At 38.2% G+C, this 16,411-nt stretch overlaps 1 protein-coding gene and 1 long non-coding RNA gene across 14 annotated transcripts in view; both read left to right on the top strand.

Moving 5' to 3' along the window:
• MRTFB (myocardin related transcription factor B) overlaps positions 1 to 16,411 on the top strand; it is a 203,500-nt gene that overhangs the window by 114,468 nt on the left and 72,621 nt on the right. The window contains exon 1 of one of the 13 annotated variants that reach the window (XM_009196043.4): positions 8,158 to 10,775. The exons of the other annotated variants lie outside the window; for them this stretch is intronic. Within the exon in view, the coding sequence (XP_009194307.1) occupies positions 10,655 to 10,775 (121 nt within the window). The 5' untranslated portion in view covers positions 8,158 to 10,654. Of the gene's footprint in view, positions 1 to 8,157; positions 10,776 to 16,411 lie in introns of those variants that run through there. 13 annotated transcript variants of the gene reach the window in all.
• Positions 2,312 to 7,715, top strand: LOC116271317. Its single transcript, XR_004179836.1, has 2 exons — positions 2,312 to 5,577; positions 5,875 to 7,715. It is a non-coding gene; the product is annotated as an uncharacterized LOC116271317 (long non-coding RNA).

The raw sequence follows: 16,411 nt of genomic DNA, 5'->3' as shown, positions 1-16,411 counted from the left end.
TATTATATACAGTGGATGCCTTTGGGTATTAGGGCTTAATTTCCTCACAGAACCCATTGAACAAAGCTAGACTGAAACCATACTAAGTTAAAAAATCTGCTGTTCTACTTCTTAAAAGTTGTGTAGCTGGACAAGTGACTCCACCTCTCATTGCCTCCCTGTAAAATGGAGATAGTAGTAGAGAGAGCTATTGAGTGGAATAATCTTGAGTTAATACATTAAAAGCACTTAACACCGTGCATAAATATAGTGCTGTAAAATGTAAGTGGCATATAAACAGTAACAACTAGCATCATCATCTTCATTATTGTCATCACATGGCGTGCTGAGTCCTCTGACAGGTATCATGAGTGTTCAGAGTATGCAGAGGAATAGACCTGACTCTCAGGCGTGGAGAGAGACATCTGGAAAGCTTCTGAAAGAGACTGATACTGGAACTAGTTCTTGAAGATTGTTTAAGTACAGTTTCCATGGGCAGAGATAGGGAATAGGGAAATCCAAGAAGAAAAAACTTGTGCAAAAACAAGGACAATACAGAGTATATTAGGGAATACCAAGTAGTTCGAATTAGCTGAAGCATAGGGAAAATGTAGGGAGTTAATAACGCTGGTCAGGAAAGTGGGAGACAAAGCACTGATGGCTTTGAATGCCAAGCTAGGAAAGGTGGACTGACAGGTAGATAGAGGAGAGGCATGGAAGAGGTTTGGTCAGTTGTGTGGCATTTGTTTATTCATAGAGGCAGCATTAATTAAGCAGTCATAGCATCCAAGGCATTGGGACTGCAGAGATGAATAAGATAGCATGGCATGGTTTTTAAGTACATTGTCCAGAGCTGGACCAACCTGAGGTCTAGGCTAACCCATTACTCGCTGTTGTAGGTTTTGGGTTTGTGTTTGTTTGTTTTTTAATCTTTGTTTTTCCACCTAGCAAAAGCCTGTCTTCAAATTAGATGATTTAGTCTTAAGTATAGTATATAATCTTAAAATCAAGGATATCTGAACTCCAGAAAGAAAACTCATTTAGGCACTTTGGGAGGCTGCAGCAGGAGGATTGCTTGAGTCCAGGAGTTCGAGACCAGCCTAAGCAACATAGCAAGACCTTGTCTCTACTGAAAAACAAGATTAACTGGGCATGGTGGCATGAGCCTGTAGACCCAGCTACTGGGGAGGTTGAAAAGCGAAGATTGCTTGAAAAGTCGAGGCTGCATTGAGTAATAATTGCACCACTGTACTCCAGCCTGGACAACAGAACAAGTCTCTGTCTTTAAAAAAAAAAAAAAAAAAGAATGAAAAGAAAACTCATTTAGAAACTGCTATTTAGAAAGCAAGAAGTACATGAACCAGAGGTAAGGTGTATGCATGTGTATATGTGCATTGGTGGGTGTTTAGAGTTAATAGTTGATGCCAGTACACAGTTTGAAATTATTAAGAGAGATGGTGCAGAAATGGAAAGTCCAAATCTTAGGAGATTAGAAAAGAGGAGTTGAGGGAAAATGCAAATATCTTGGTAGGCACAAAGGATCCTAGTGGAGAGGTATAGTACATTGATCACAGTTTTGTAAGTAGGCAGGAGGGATTACAGACCTAAACAAATTGTCTGGATTCCCTATGGCAAGAAAAAAATTTACTTCTTCCTCAAAGATGGAAGGAAGGATGGGAGTGGGAACGTGCTGTAGAATTTATGTCTGAAGATCTCAATATTGGTAGCGAATCTAGGGGCCCAAGTTACTTGCTGAGAAAGCTATGAGGATGGTAACATAGTGTAATCTTGAGGAAAATGAAAATGCTTTATGGAACAGAGGTGCAGGAGATTCAAAGTCAGTAAGAGATGAAGGAAACATTTTGGAGTTTATATGGGGGCATGGCATAACTTCATATTGGATTTGGTAGTCATCTTGGCTCCTTAACTTCTCAAGCTATGCTTTTGTTGTTCTCTACCTTTGCCATAACTCCCAAGATAATAAAATAGGACAGTCAGTCAGATTAGGTAAACAAAGGCAAATGCTTAATTCCCACTTTAAGAGAGTGTTGTGTAAGCCAAGCACTAGGATCTCCTCTCTCCATTTGAGTTATATGGTGGACTACTGTTTCACAAGTAATATACAGACCTTTTAAAAACAGTTTTTAGATGATTAGTTTGACTTTTCAGTGTGTGGGGGGCAGGGGATTTTTTTTTTTATTTTCCCAGAGACAAGTTCTCACTTTATCCACAAGGCTAGGGTACAGTGGCACCATCTCAGTTCACTGCAGCCTTGACCTCCTGGGCTCAACTGATCCTCCCACCTTAGCCTCCCAAGTAGCTGGGACCAGAAGCACATGCCACCACACCTGGCTAATTCTTTTGTAGAGATGGGGTTTTACCATGTTGCCCGGGCTGACCTTGAACTCCCGAATAAAAGAAATCCACCCAGCTTCGCCTCCCAAAGTGCAGGGATTACAGGCATGAGCCACCGCGCCAGCCAGATGACTTAATTTTTGTTAATATAACATTGCTGAATTATGTACAATTATAAATGAATGAAGTGTAAACGCCTTGTACTTAGTAGCACTTATACAATGACAAAACTGAAACACTTTGCATATTAATTATAGAAATCTACAATGCTAATGAAATTCAAATCAATATTAACTTACTGTGACATGATGCATTTTTACATAAATGTGATTGCTGCTTGACACCTGACAGTGGTCCTTACTGCTCTATCACTGGTTTATGCTATCATGAGTCATAGATCCCATTCCTTTTCTCTGTTCAAACTATTACAGTCTGGCTATCATTTTGCCTTCTCTGGGCTCAAACATGTCATTCTCACAATGTCTGCTTTTGTTACTGTATGACAACACTTGACTATAAAATACTCATCCAGGTGATCAAGGAGATTTTTTTTTCCAGGTTAACAAAATGAAAACAAATTGCATACATTTCCATAAGGAGTTCATGAATACCCAAGAATACATCTTTGGACTCGGGAAATTTATGTCCTAGTGCTTGTTCTACGAAATCCTGAGACTCTGTGATTGACTGCTTGACTAAGATTAGTCATTTGTGAGCAGGGGATAAGCAAGGAGCAATGGCAGAATATCAAGACATTGAAAGACTTTAGTGGTTGAGATAGTTTATCCTAGACTTAAAACTAAGTCTCAAGAGGATGTAAGTAGGGCATGAACTAGTAGTCTGGGGAGTGGTCAGAGGACTAGACTGAAGTCGATGAGTAGAAAGCAGTGCTAGTCAGCGTGGTCCGTGTGCTGTGCCATCCTACAGGCTTTTTGTTATTCTTCTGTGAGGTAACTTGAGAAACCGGGAGTATTTAGAAACTTTGACGGCAGCACAACACTGGTGAGACGCTCAAGTGCTTGATTAGTGGATTCCTCTTGTTCAACAGAGTGCAAATTAGTCTGGTTATTACCAAACTAACGTGACCCAGTATACTAGCAATGCATGGTGGGACCACATATTGATCTACAGCAGATTGGAAGTTTTAAAATATTTCTCTTAACCACAGATAATTACAGAAGCACTAGTATAAAGAACATTCTAATAAAAGCAAAAGAATGGAAAAGAGGGGAAAGTGGCAGTCAGAAATTGTTAAAAGCTATAGACTATATTCTTTAAGAGACAGAGATTGTGTCCCACATACACCTAACATGTCCCCAGTGCATAGAATGATCTTAGTAAATGCACATTGGCCCTCAGTGGGTTACATTAATGAGGTCTAGACATATTTGTATCAATGAGGTGATGAAATGACATTAAAAGTCTTTCAAATATCCATAGCTAGGGAAGTTATCTCAGAATTTGAGGAAGACTGATCATATCATCTGAGGAAAGCTCTTTGTTGTAAATCTAGTAGCCAGTTGTATTTATATAAGTAACTGTAAAGCTTAGAAATGGAGAAAGGATTTGAATGACTTTTTCTAAGTTGATAAAAGTGTGTTCTGTCATTTCTTGATTACTCATGCTAACGATTTGAGCAGGAAGAGACAAATGGCCCCAGTCTCTTACACAAGTGTAGTCAGAACGCTTGTGTTGCACACTGCCGCCATTTGTGTTGTACACTGCTGCCACCATGTGAACGGCTGCCTGGGGAGCCACGGAAGCTGTCCTCTGCCCGTGCTGCCATTCCCTTGTCCCACACAGCACTCTCCCTCAGTCTGAGCACAGGCCAGTCATGAGACCATGCATGGGGAAATTCCAACCCTGAAAAACCTTCACTGCCTTTCTTGTCCTCAGAAAGGCTGAAGCAAACCTGGCGGGGAGGGAGGTGCCGCATGTGCTAGTGTGCCGGTCTGTTCCGGGGTGGGGGACAACAAGCACAAATGACGAACCAATGATCAGACTGTTTTGCCCTGTTGTGGTGTTCAATTCTGCTGCAGTAGTTAACTGTGAAACATGGATGTTTTCCTTCAAAATCTTATTACCCTAGAAAGGTCAGAAAAATGTATCCTTCCTTATGAAACAGCGGTTTTCATAGGGGCTAATTTGCTAATCTGTTTACATCTGAAGTATTGTATATTCAGTATATATTTTTAAAGTGATAAAATGAAGGACTTTTTCAATATATATTTTAAAAGTGATAACTGTAAAGAACTTTTAATACATGCTATCTGATTTGAGAGATAACACTCTTTAATTGTCCTTTGTTTAAAAAAAAAAAAAAATTTTAAATTAATAGTTGGAATTTACCGTAACCATTTAGTAACGATCTAAAGGTATAGTATTTTACGATGGTGTTTATAAAGTTAAAAGGAAGAAAAACATGGATCAAATATGTATTTTACTAAAAATATGGTAACAGGAAAAAAAATTTACGTGTACCCTAGACTGAAATTTTCCTTCCTTAATACATCCAATCTCATTATCTGTGTAGATTTTGTAATACTCTGACTCAGCCTTTGCGAAGGAAGTTGCAAAGTTTACTATTATTCACTTGAGTGAATAGCTGCTGAGGATCTATTACCAAGTACTGAGACACAGAAAATGAAAAGAAAAGGTCATCTTTACTCAATCTTTGTGTCAAGAATGCTACCAGAAAAGTATGCCTCAGTATTTCCCCGTCTCTTTGCATTTGTTACTAATTATTTTATTCATTACTCTTGAATGTTTTTACATTGTGAAACATTGCCTAGTTGAAAATATTATCAGGTTTTTTCATAGTGAAGTACAGTATCATCACAGCAATACTCTTTTTATCAGTAGTTTTATATGCATATATTAACTCTGCCAAGTTTTTGTGTAAGTCCCTTGAGCTGCATTTGTTTGTATTCTGATTCCCTGAAGACTTTCTTGGATTGTTCCTATTCTCTAAGCCATACAGTTTTTCTCACACTTATTAAATATCTGCTTGGGGTGGTGGGAAAATGGACTTGATTTATGGTCATCTCTTTCATACTAAAACAGCTCTTTTTCAGTGTGCATACAAACACACACTGTGGAAGCAGATTTATCATAGCAGAAGTGACTTTCATCACATATTATTTGAAGTTAAATGTCACTCGTGACATTAGAGCCAAATGACAGTGAAGATGATGTACCATATATAGTAAGGAACAAGGGCAAACCTACTGGAAAGCAATTCAGGTAAAACCAAACACCGCATGTTCTCACTCATAGGTGGGAACTGAACAATGAGATCACTTGGACTCGGGAAGGGGAACATCACACACCGGGGCCTATCATGGGGAGGGGGAAGGGGGAGGGATTGCATTGGGAGTTATACCTGATGTAAATGACGAGTTGATGGGTGCAGCACACCAACAAGGCACAAGTATACATATGTAACAAACCTGCACGTTATGCACATGTACCCTACAACTTACAGTATAATAATAATAAATAAATTAAAAAAAAAAAAAAAAAAAAAGGAAAGCAATTCAGGTGACAGTGGTGTGGGCTTCTCCTACTGAGGGATACTGCAGGTCTCCTCCATCTGTCCCTAATTCATCCCAAAAGGCATTGTGTGGGGCTGAGCTGGGCAGCTGCCCTGTGGGAGAGGGGGAGGCAGGCCAGTGTAGGGTGAAGAGGCTTCTGCACAGTTTTAGCCACGGCAGTGGCAGTGGTGATGTATACAGGGTGTCCATGAGTGGAGTGGCAGAAGCTATGGGAGACAGGTTTCTCCCTGTAGGAGAAGGGGCCACAAATACAGGAAAAAAAAAAAAAAAAAAGTGAACCTGTGGCACTGGAATGGAATTGGAGGCACTGGAATGAACTCATGGTTTTCAATATATATAAATAAATACAGACATATGTACTTAAATGTAGATGTATATTTATATCCATTCATATATAGAGATATACATGTTATGTAGATGTGTGTGTATACATCCATATACATATAAACTCAGACATGTTCCCCAGCTCTGTCTGCAGAGAAGGCCTGGGAACAGCGACATCCTTGCAGCAGTGAGCACACCTAGCATTCAGACCTTGGGTTCTAAACAAGGCAGGGAAAAAGTACAAGATGAGCCTGGGACATCTTGTGCCAGGGAGTAAGAAGATAAGAAACTGCTCAAAGAATGATAGAATTGTGACAGTAAGGAACTGTGGGAGTTCCCACTAGCCAAATCTGGGACAATTTGGGCATCAAAATAAATAATGAAAGTCACAGATTATAAGCTATTGCATGAAATAGGAGACTGTAAATAGGGAACATAAACCATGTGAAGAGAATTTTTTTTTCTTATAGCAGGATGTGCCACTAATAAATGAAGAGGGAATGATGGAGTTTTCAAATTCACCATTTGGCAACCATCATAGTGATAAATAATTTAGCCAAGGACACCAATGACTTGTTCTCAAAGCACCTTCCTACAGAATAATTATATACAAAAAGAATAATTTCGCCATGGAGAAATCTGGCCAGTACCAAGATGTCAAAATAAACATCATCAGTTTTGAGACAATTACTGAATATACTTGAATTTGTGTATTATCTGATAGGATGCAAAGATTGCATCATTATTTCTGGGGTATTCCTGTTGAAAATGCATTACCAGAACCTTCATAAGGACACAACAGACAGACTCAAATTGAGGATAATACTACAAAATAACTGGCCTGTAATCATCAAAATTCAAGGAAAGATAAGTGAAGAAAGACTGAGAGAATGTTAGAGATGGACAAAAACTAAAGAGACTTAAGAACTCAATGCCATATGTGATCCTGGTTTGGATCCTTTTACTATACATGATATTGTTGGGACAATTGGTGGAACTTGAATGCGGATATATCAGTGTTAATTTGTTTCCTCTTTTTATGTGTTTGCTTTTTTTCTTATCAATGTTAATTTGATATATCTATACTGACTAAGCAATATTTTGGTTCTGTAAGAGAATATCCTTGTTTGTAGGAATAACACACTAGAACACTTAGGGTAAAGAAGTATCATGTTAGAACCTATTCAGAGATGATTCTGGGGGAAATGCTCTGTAAATTCGAAATTTTTTCAAAAAAAATTTTTAAATAACTAAATGTTCTTTCAGGCACGTTCACCACTAGAGAAATTACTTTCCTTGAGAATTACAAAGACATAACTTTTGATATAAACCTATAGCAGAATAATGTGTTTTCTTGTTGGGATTTTGATATCTATTAGATATAAAAATAAGCATGCAGAGGTTTCTTAAAAGATAGCTTTTTAAAAACCCATTTAACACACACTGAAGATACATACACACACAGATATGGTAAAGAATTTTAAAGTGGCTGGTGTAGTTGTGCATCTACTCAGATTTATAGGCTTGTGGCCTAAAAACAGTTGGGCATTTTTCAGAATTTAAAAGCAACATCCTGAAATTTAAAAAAAAAAAAAAAAAAAAAAAAAAATGTTGGAGTTTATTGTTTTTGCAAAGTAATTAAGCATGTAGGCCCTGGAGCCAAGCTGCTTGCTTTGGAATCCTGGCCACCGCTTACAAGATATGCCACCTCTGACAAAGTATTTGATTTTCTTTTTTTGAGATGGAGTCTCACTCTGTGGCCCAGGCTGTAGTGCAGTGGCACAGTCTCAGCTCACTGTAACCTCTGCCTCCCGGGTTCAAGCGATTGTTTTGCGTCAGCCTCCCGAGCAGCTGGGATTATAGGTATGTGCTACCATGTCCAGCTAATTTTTGTATCTTTAGTAGAGATGGGGGTTTGCCATGTTGGCCAGGCTGGTCTCAAACTCATGACCTCAAGTCATTCGCCCACCTCGGCCTACCAAAATGCTGGGATTATAGGCGTGACCCACCGCTGATTTTTTTAAGCCTGCATTTTCCCATGTGTAGATCGGGAAAATAATGTTGAACTCACAAGTCTTGCAGTAGGATAAATGAGATAATATAGTCTGTAGCATACAGTGAGCACTGAATCAAGTTGGCTGCTATTATTATTTCATGAGTAATTAAAATGCTTTCATAAAATCATTTTAGTATGATTATGTTGGCTTGCTTTTCTCTCACCAGGAGTAGAATTACTAGGGGACCATCAAAGTCATGGCTTCTGCTGTTAACCCTGTCTCAAGATGAAATTAAAACCTGGAGCTGGAGCATATTCTAGAAGACAGAAAGCAGGGCAAGGCCACAGACAGACTTGGGCTTTGGAGAACTAAGACTGGTTAAATTCCATACCTGCTACTTACAAGCTTTGTGACTTGAGCCTTGGCATGTAAAATGTCTATAACGTACACAAATAATCATAGTGACCACACGGATTGTGGAGGGTTAAATTAGATGAATTTTGCAAAACATCTAATTAAGCGACCCACCTAAAGAATGTCCTCAAAGAATTATGGTTATTTTTATTACTCCTTTAAAAGTGCAGGAGTAGTTTCTTTAGAATACAGGTGTTGGGGTCAGAGATAGTAACAGAACGTTTGAGGGCATTTTTGAGAGTGTGATAAGCTTGTCAATATTTGTTCCTGCTAAGGTTTGGACTGCCAAGGATGGACTTAAATTGCTTCAGAAGGAATTTCAGTTGACAAGAAGCATGTCCTGTGAGATGCTGAAAAAGGATAGATAGCAATCTTTCTAGAACAATATGGGTTTAGTGCACACCAGCCTTGGAATCAGGGACAAAGGAGAGAATACTTCATCCAGTCCCACCTGTGTTTAAGTGGTGGAAAGAATATTGATTTTTCTGTCTGTAAACATGTAAGCCTTTATCCCACAGGAGGGTTTCATCAGGTGCACGATTAAAATATGTCTGTATATTTTCTTTTAAAGAGAAAATGTGCTTCCTTTAGAGAACTTATTTAGTTGCTCATCTAAAATTAGTGATTCTTAGTTATTGACCCAGGACTTCTTTAGAATTCTGGGTATTATTAAAGGAAGTTTTCCTGATACACTGTCTTCTGCTTTAATTCATTCACTCAACCATGCTGCAAATGTTTATTGAGAACACCTAATATTCCAAGCACTCTGCTAGAAGTTATTTTAAAAAATTTTTTAAAAAGTGGACAAAACAGAACCTCATGTAACAGTATTCACAGTCTACTGCTCTTATAACCTCTGATAGGTTTTATGGAAACTCTTTGCAAAGGAACACACTTTGAACCATTTTTTAAAAATCAGATTATTTTGGCTACAGAGATATATATCTGGAGTATTTGGAGACAGGCTTATCTCCACATTTGCCTGGAATTCCTGTATCTAGAGATTTCCTGCCAGCAGTGTCCCTATACACAGTGAACAGCAGCCTGTGACTTGCAGGAGAGGTGCCCATCCTTGATAGCTCATGTAAAATTAAACTTGGGCTGGTCGTTGGTTTACTCTGTTATGAAATAGAAGCTCTCAGTGTTGCCACTTTTAATGCATGGGAGGAGAATTTTCCTTAAAAAAAAAATCATGGCGATGTTAACTCTCCCAGCCGACTAGTGGCACTAAGGAAAACTGCTGCTTGAGTCTGAATTGCCAAAGGAAGAAAGCTGCAATTACAGTACATTTCCCTATTACAAAGAGCATCGGCTTTGCCAGGAAGAGCCATATGCAGCACAAAGCACACCACAAAAGAACTTTGGTAGTGAAATGACTCTGTCTTCATTCACATATGCTGGTAGCATGTTTATTCAGTGTGTGCCTCTGCGGAGATAAGAGCCGCTTCCTTCAGATGCCCTAGACTGCCGTTTGTGTAGCTGGAGAACTTAATGAGTAATGGATGTGCTTGTCTGGCCAGTATAAAGTATTTCCACAGCCTGTGGCTGTGTTTATAGAGAGCAGGAGAGAGACCACAGGCAGCAATTTGTCTTCTTAGGTATCAGCAAAGTCTTCTCTTTTAACAACTAGAAGATTTATTTTTAACTGCTTGACTCAGTGTTTGTCAGATGATTCGGACCATCAAACTGCAGATTGAAGTCCCCAGCGCGGGGGAAGCTGGAATGGCAAGGGAAAGGGGGCTGGCTGGGAAAAGGGGTGGGATTTTAGAATCGTGCCTGTGTGGCTCTGCCTCCCGATGTGGGAGAGAGTTAAGGGCTTCCAGCGGCATGAGTGTATTTGCAGGTCAAGCTGGGAACTAAAGGGTAATGGCTGCCTTCAGCTGCTTAAAGACATAATTGGCCAGTGATTGGGGTATTGTGGGGAGCAACCAGGGACCCAGGGACCAGAGTGTTCTGAGCACCACACTTCGCTCTTCTGCAAATTAAGCTTTTCTCCTGCTTGATGCTGCCTGTCTCCAGAAGCCTCTCACCATGATCGATAGCTCCAAGAAGCAGCAACAGGGCTTCCCAGAGATTTTAACTGCTGGGGATTTTGAACCATTAAAAGAAAAGGAATGCCTTGAGGGGAGCAACCAGAAAAGTCTCAAGGAAGGTCAGTCTGTCTGTGGACAGGGGCAAAACTGCCAAATTCATATTCTGGTCAGCCAACTGAGCGTGTCTGTCTGTTACCATGCCGTGTGTCTGCTCTCTCTGTTCACTCATGTACCTTACACGTTCTAAGTTCTTTGAAATGAAAGCTTAATGCTGTTCTGGGTAGCTGTTACTAAAGATTCATTAGCTGATGGAATTGTAGGGCTTTTGCAGTAATTAATACAGTAAGGGTACTTGTACAGCCTGTCCTCATTTTAGTAAAATCTTCCCAGGTTCATTTTGTATATTTTCTTCCTTTTTTTTCTCTTCCCTCTCTCTTTTCGGAGAGGCCATTTCCTTTTCTATGTTAGTGAGAACACTGCTTCTTTTAGGTTTCCAAACACATAATTCCAGCAAAATTCATTTTTTCAGTTAAGATGCTTACGATTTTTACTGTTTAAAACCAGGAAGGTAGCTAGCTCTTAAATCCTACAATGATAGGTTAATTGGTTGTAATGCGCATAGCATCGTTTTTGTTTTAAAAAGCACATTGCATAGCTTCATTTTGTTTTGTAACAAAGCAAGCAAAGAATAAGCTTGAGAATAAATACGGTCGATTATTATTGTTAGTAAACACTGCACAGGCACCTCACTGACTGATTTAAGGAAAGAGCCAAATGTGTGGGCATTGCTGTCCTCTGTCCTGGCGTACGGAAGCATGGCAAGACTGGTACACAGCTTGCCTTCCTGTAGCCAGTGTTGAAGAAATTCAGGGTCTACAGAGAGTAAGTTTTCCTGAATTTGAGACATGAGGGTCACTCTTCTCAATGCTTGTTTAATTTGAAAATTGGTTTCCTAGTCATCTTTGGGAAGCAAAAAAACCCACAACAACCCTTTCTCAGCTGCTGCCATCAGCCACCCCCTCGCCTCCCCGCTCGCTCTTGCCTGTCTTGTAGAGACCCAGAGAGTAAATGTACACTTAATTGGCCTAAGTAGTGCTTTGAGCTTCTTCTAAAAGATAAGAAGAAGAAACAAGAGTTAGACTTGCTGGAGTTGAACTACTTTTGTGTATGGGTAGGAAGAACTCCTAGGTGGAAATAAATGACACACAATGAAGTATAAATAGCTGTTGCTAGGAACCAAACAATGGAGTTGCCTCTGCTTGTGCACAGCATATCTTACTGTCGATTTTTATAAAAATCAATGCCAGTGGAATTTTGAGGACGCATTTCTGGAGACTCATTGAAGGAAACTTAAATTTCTTAAATCATTAATTTTTTAAAAGTTTGAGAATTATCTATCATTTAAGTCAAGTTCAAGTGTCAAGCTCCTAATAATACTATAAATTTAAAACATTTTTGTGTACTTGAAAAACTAGGAAAGTAGAGGAAAACAGAATGAAAACAGAATAGGAGAAATAAAAAGATGTCACAACAGCAATGGGATTAAGGCACATAGAAAGCAAGGATTAAAAATATAAAAACAGAGTAAGGGAATCATCAACAGGAACCACAAAATAGAGTTGAGACAATTACATAATGTACAGATTCTTTCCATAACAATTCTGACCATACTTTCGATTTATACAGGTGCAATAGTATAATGGCAAAGCAGCATAGACCCTGGAGTGAGAAATACTTGAATTCAAATCCTACATTCACCATTTACCAGGTTTGTGATCCTGGACAAGCTTACTACTCTGAGCTTTAACTTCCTCGTTTGTACAATGAGGAGAAACAATACCTAATAGTGATTTTATAAGATGCCTCGTTAATACCAGTTTCTCATCTCTCTTCTTGCTTTTTTCATATTTCTTTTTCCTTCTATTTAAAATTTAAATTTTAAAATCCTGCATATATTTACAGAACACAGGTCTTATATATCTTATTGTTTTGTTAAATTCATTGATATAAAGAGGTAGAGGTGAGAAACTTTAAAACACTCCACAGAAATAATCGGATGATAAAATTAATGTCTTTCTGTAGTTGCACTGAACTGGGTTTTGCTTTATATCTCAACAGACTAAATATTTCTACTCATTTAATAGATTCTACTCATCTAATAGATAGGGTTGAAGCTAAAATAACGTATATAGACATTAAGGGCGATTTGCTGCCTCAAAGTTAGTGACATTGAAAGGATTAGATCTGGATTTAATTAGAATGGAAAAAATAAAAATGATAGGCACTATCAAAATTTGGAGTCATATAAAAATAACTTGGTTCTCTTTGCAAAACTGAACTCCCAATATTCAGTATGTCACTGATCCTGCCTGCAGATGAACAACAATGTTTAGCTCATCAGATTTGTAGAATTTAACTTTGGGACAAGCTCCTGGTTAACTTCATCTGCTTTTAAGTATTGGGTCCTGCATCGTTTACATGAATCCATTGGAAGTTGATTGAGATGGCAGCAGTTGTTCAAATACTTTTGGTTAACTTTTTACTCTAAGATACCCTGGAGTCAAATTAGATCTGTGCTGTTTTGTCAAAAGAGACAAATATATAAATGACTATTAATAATATCCCCAATAGTTTATACCTCATGTTTTAAAGGACACTGATTAAAAATATTTATATTTTATATCAACAGTGGTTTTCTACTCATTTTTGGAAAACTTGTTTTTGGGTTGTTTGAAAGAGCAACCTTTAGAATTTTTTTAATGTCTGAATTATAAGTTTCTGGGTAATGAAGGAGGGATAAATTTGGGTTCATTTAATTTTTTAATCACATAGACACAAGCTTGGGCTCTCATATGTCTGATATGTGTCTACTCTCAGGGCTTGGAAGGCCACTCTGCTTCTCAAGTAGTTGCTTGCTTACTTCCTTATATTGGGATGTTTTAGAATCTTGTAATTGTTGACAGTGCTAGTTGGCTGAAATTATTATGAGGGGAAAACAGCCTTTATTAGCAAACATTGTAGGATTCAAGAATTGATGGAATGCCTTAACAAGAAAATTTAGCAATACCTTTTGAAAATTTAAAAGAGGAAAAAGTTCTAACTGCTGACCACCTGTGAATAGTTGTCATCACGCAGAGAATTGTTTGGATAATAAAGGATATCATCTCACAGCTTTGTTGATGCTTATATAAGCTTTTTGATAAATACCAGCCAGTGTATGTGGTTGGAAAATTTAATTATTTTCTCCTGTATGAGAGAACAGCAGTAAATGTCATGAATTCCCCTGAACAAATTCAAAATAGAAAATTCTCCTTAGACTAGTTTCTTTTGTCAAAGCAGCAATAGGAAATCTCAACTTTTAACTTGTCTACAAACGGCTTCAAACATTCTCTAATTACACTCAACATACATGAGCTTTTAATTTCTGGATCTACAACTAAGAAGAGTATTACAAACCACTCTCACATGACTACTGAAGAATTGATAATTATGAATTTTCAGGAAAAAAATCAAATAAATTGAGATGATTTAATTCAGATAAATGTTTTAACCTGAGTCATTATTGAGATAAATGAATCATAATTCTAAAGCTACTAGCTAGTTATGTTCCATATTTATTATAGGCAAATGAATTTTAAGAGGAAAAAATGATATTTGATATAAAGGACTCTGTAATGGTGAAAAATAAGATACTACAGAAAGAAAATTGAGTTATGTGTTGATTACTTTGACTAAAACTGCCCTAACAGACAACCCCCAATCGCAGTGTTTTAACCATTCAAAGTGCATTTCTTGCTCAAAACATAGTCCAGTGTGGGCAGGACAACTATCCTAGACAGCTGTCCTCCAAGAAGTGACCTGGGGACCTGGGCTCCTGTCATTGTGTGGTTCAACCATGAGTGTCAAGGGAGTGGGGAGGAGTTACAGACTTGGGGGGCCACATTTCCAGTTCTGCCACACACTGGCTAATAGCCAAGATGAAGTACGTGAAAGCTTATGGTAGGTGGCCCAGCCAGCAATGCAGTAAATTAACATACTGTACTGGGATGTGTCTGTGGTAGCTTTGAGAAGAAAATGAACATTTGTCTGAGATATTATGAATAATCCAACCTGGAAATACATCAAGATTAAATAAATCACTTTACCAAAGCACCAGAACTTTTTTAAATGAAGGAAATTATGCATAGTCTACCTGTACTGTCAACTCTCCATATATGGCTGCTTAAATTTAAAATAATTAAAATGAAATAAATTGTTTTAAAAATTGAGCTCCTCAGTCACATTAGCCACATTTCAACTACTCAGGAGCTACATGTGGCTAGTGGCTGCTGCATTGAACATTTCCATTTCTGCCCTCACAGAAAGCTCCGGACAACGTTACTCAGTGCTTTGCTCCTCTCGCTCCAGCCTTGCAGGCCCTGTCTCTTAAAACCCAATTCCTGTGCTGTTTTTTAAAGAAAGGCACTTGATCCCATCAGCTAATGATAATTTCTTCTCTCCTGTGTATTCCCAGTAGCTGTATCTGTACCATTCTATGGCATTTCACCTTATGCTCGTGTAATATAGATCTGTACTGTCTTTGCTATTAACCCCATAATATTTCTTGGGGAAAGAATTCTCGTCTGGCCTATTTTTCCCCCTCATCCCCCAATGTCCTGCATCTCATAGACACATTATTATTATGCATAAGTATTTAAAGAATATTATACCCCCTCTGCCTTCTTAAACAGAATATAATAATTGGAATTATCACCTTCAGATGTAATTTATAGTTCCATTATAAATTAATGGCTCACCCCAAATGTAATGCCATGGTGCCCCGAAGGCACTGTTAAGGTATGTAAGATTGTTGTCCATGTACAGAATGATTGCTGGATCATTACTAGATTACTCAAATGGTTATTTGTTGTTTGATTTTTAATCATCTGCCACTTCGGGCTGCTCTTCCTTTTCTGATTGCTGCTTCTAATCATCTTCAAAAATAAAATAAACAATTAAAATAAATGGTTAAAACGTATAGAAGGTGTTATAAGCTCATGAATTTTGCAACATCTATTTTGATTTCTTTTGGAATGTCTTCTTTATTTTTCGCCAACATTCTACTAATTGCAAGTGTTGTACAAGTGAGTTGCCACTAAATGTTTTTTAAAAGAGTAAGGCACGGTGGCTCACACCTATAATCCCAGCACTTTTGGGAGTCTGAGGCAGGAGGATCACCTGAGCCCAGGAGTTTAAGAACAGCCTGGGCAACATAGCAAAACTCCGACTCTACAAAAAAAAAAAAAATTAGCCAGGTGTAGTGGCTCATGCCTGTGGGCTTACCTACTTAGGAAGCTGAGATGCAGTAATCCCTTGAACCCAAGAGTTTGAGGCTGCAGTGAGCTGTGATCACGCCACTGCACTCCAGCCTGGGCGACAGAACAAGACCTCTGTATCAAAAAGTAAATTTGAAAAGATACGAGATACGGTTCTTATACAACAGGAAAGAAAAAGTGAAAGATCTCTCTTTACAGATACTATTCAATATTTTTAAAAGGTGCATACTGTTGAGATGAAGTTGTGTAATTTTTTATTAGAAATAATTTTATTTAGCAAAGTTTGAGTGCTTTCACAAAGCACAATGCCGGTTATGTTAAACTTCTGTAAGCCCCTGCATCCAGGGAGCTGATAGCCTAAACAGTGAGAAACTAAATGATAATAGAAGTTAAAACACAAACACATTCATGAGGTAACAGAAAAAAACTGTATACACTTT

The sequence above is a fragment of the Papio anubis genome, chromosome 18 (assembly GCF_008728515.1).
Source record: "Papio anubis isolate 15944 chromosome 18, Panubis1.0, whole genome shotgun sequence".
NCBI classification, from domain to species: domain Eukaryota; kingdom Metazoa; phylum Chordata; class Mammalia; order Primates; family Cercopithecidae; genus Papio; species Papio anubis.
This window is presented reverse-complemented; position numbering and strand designations above follow the sequence as displayed.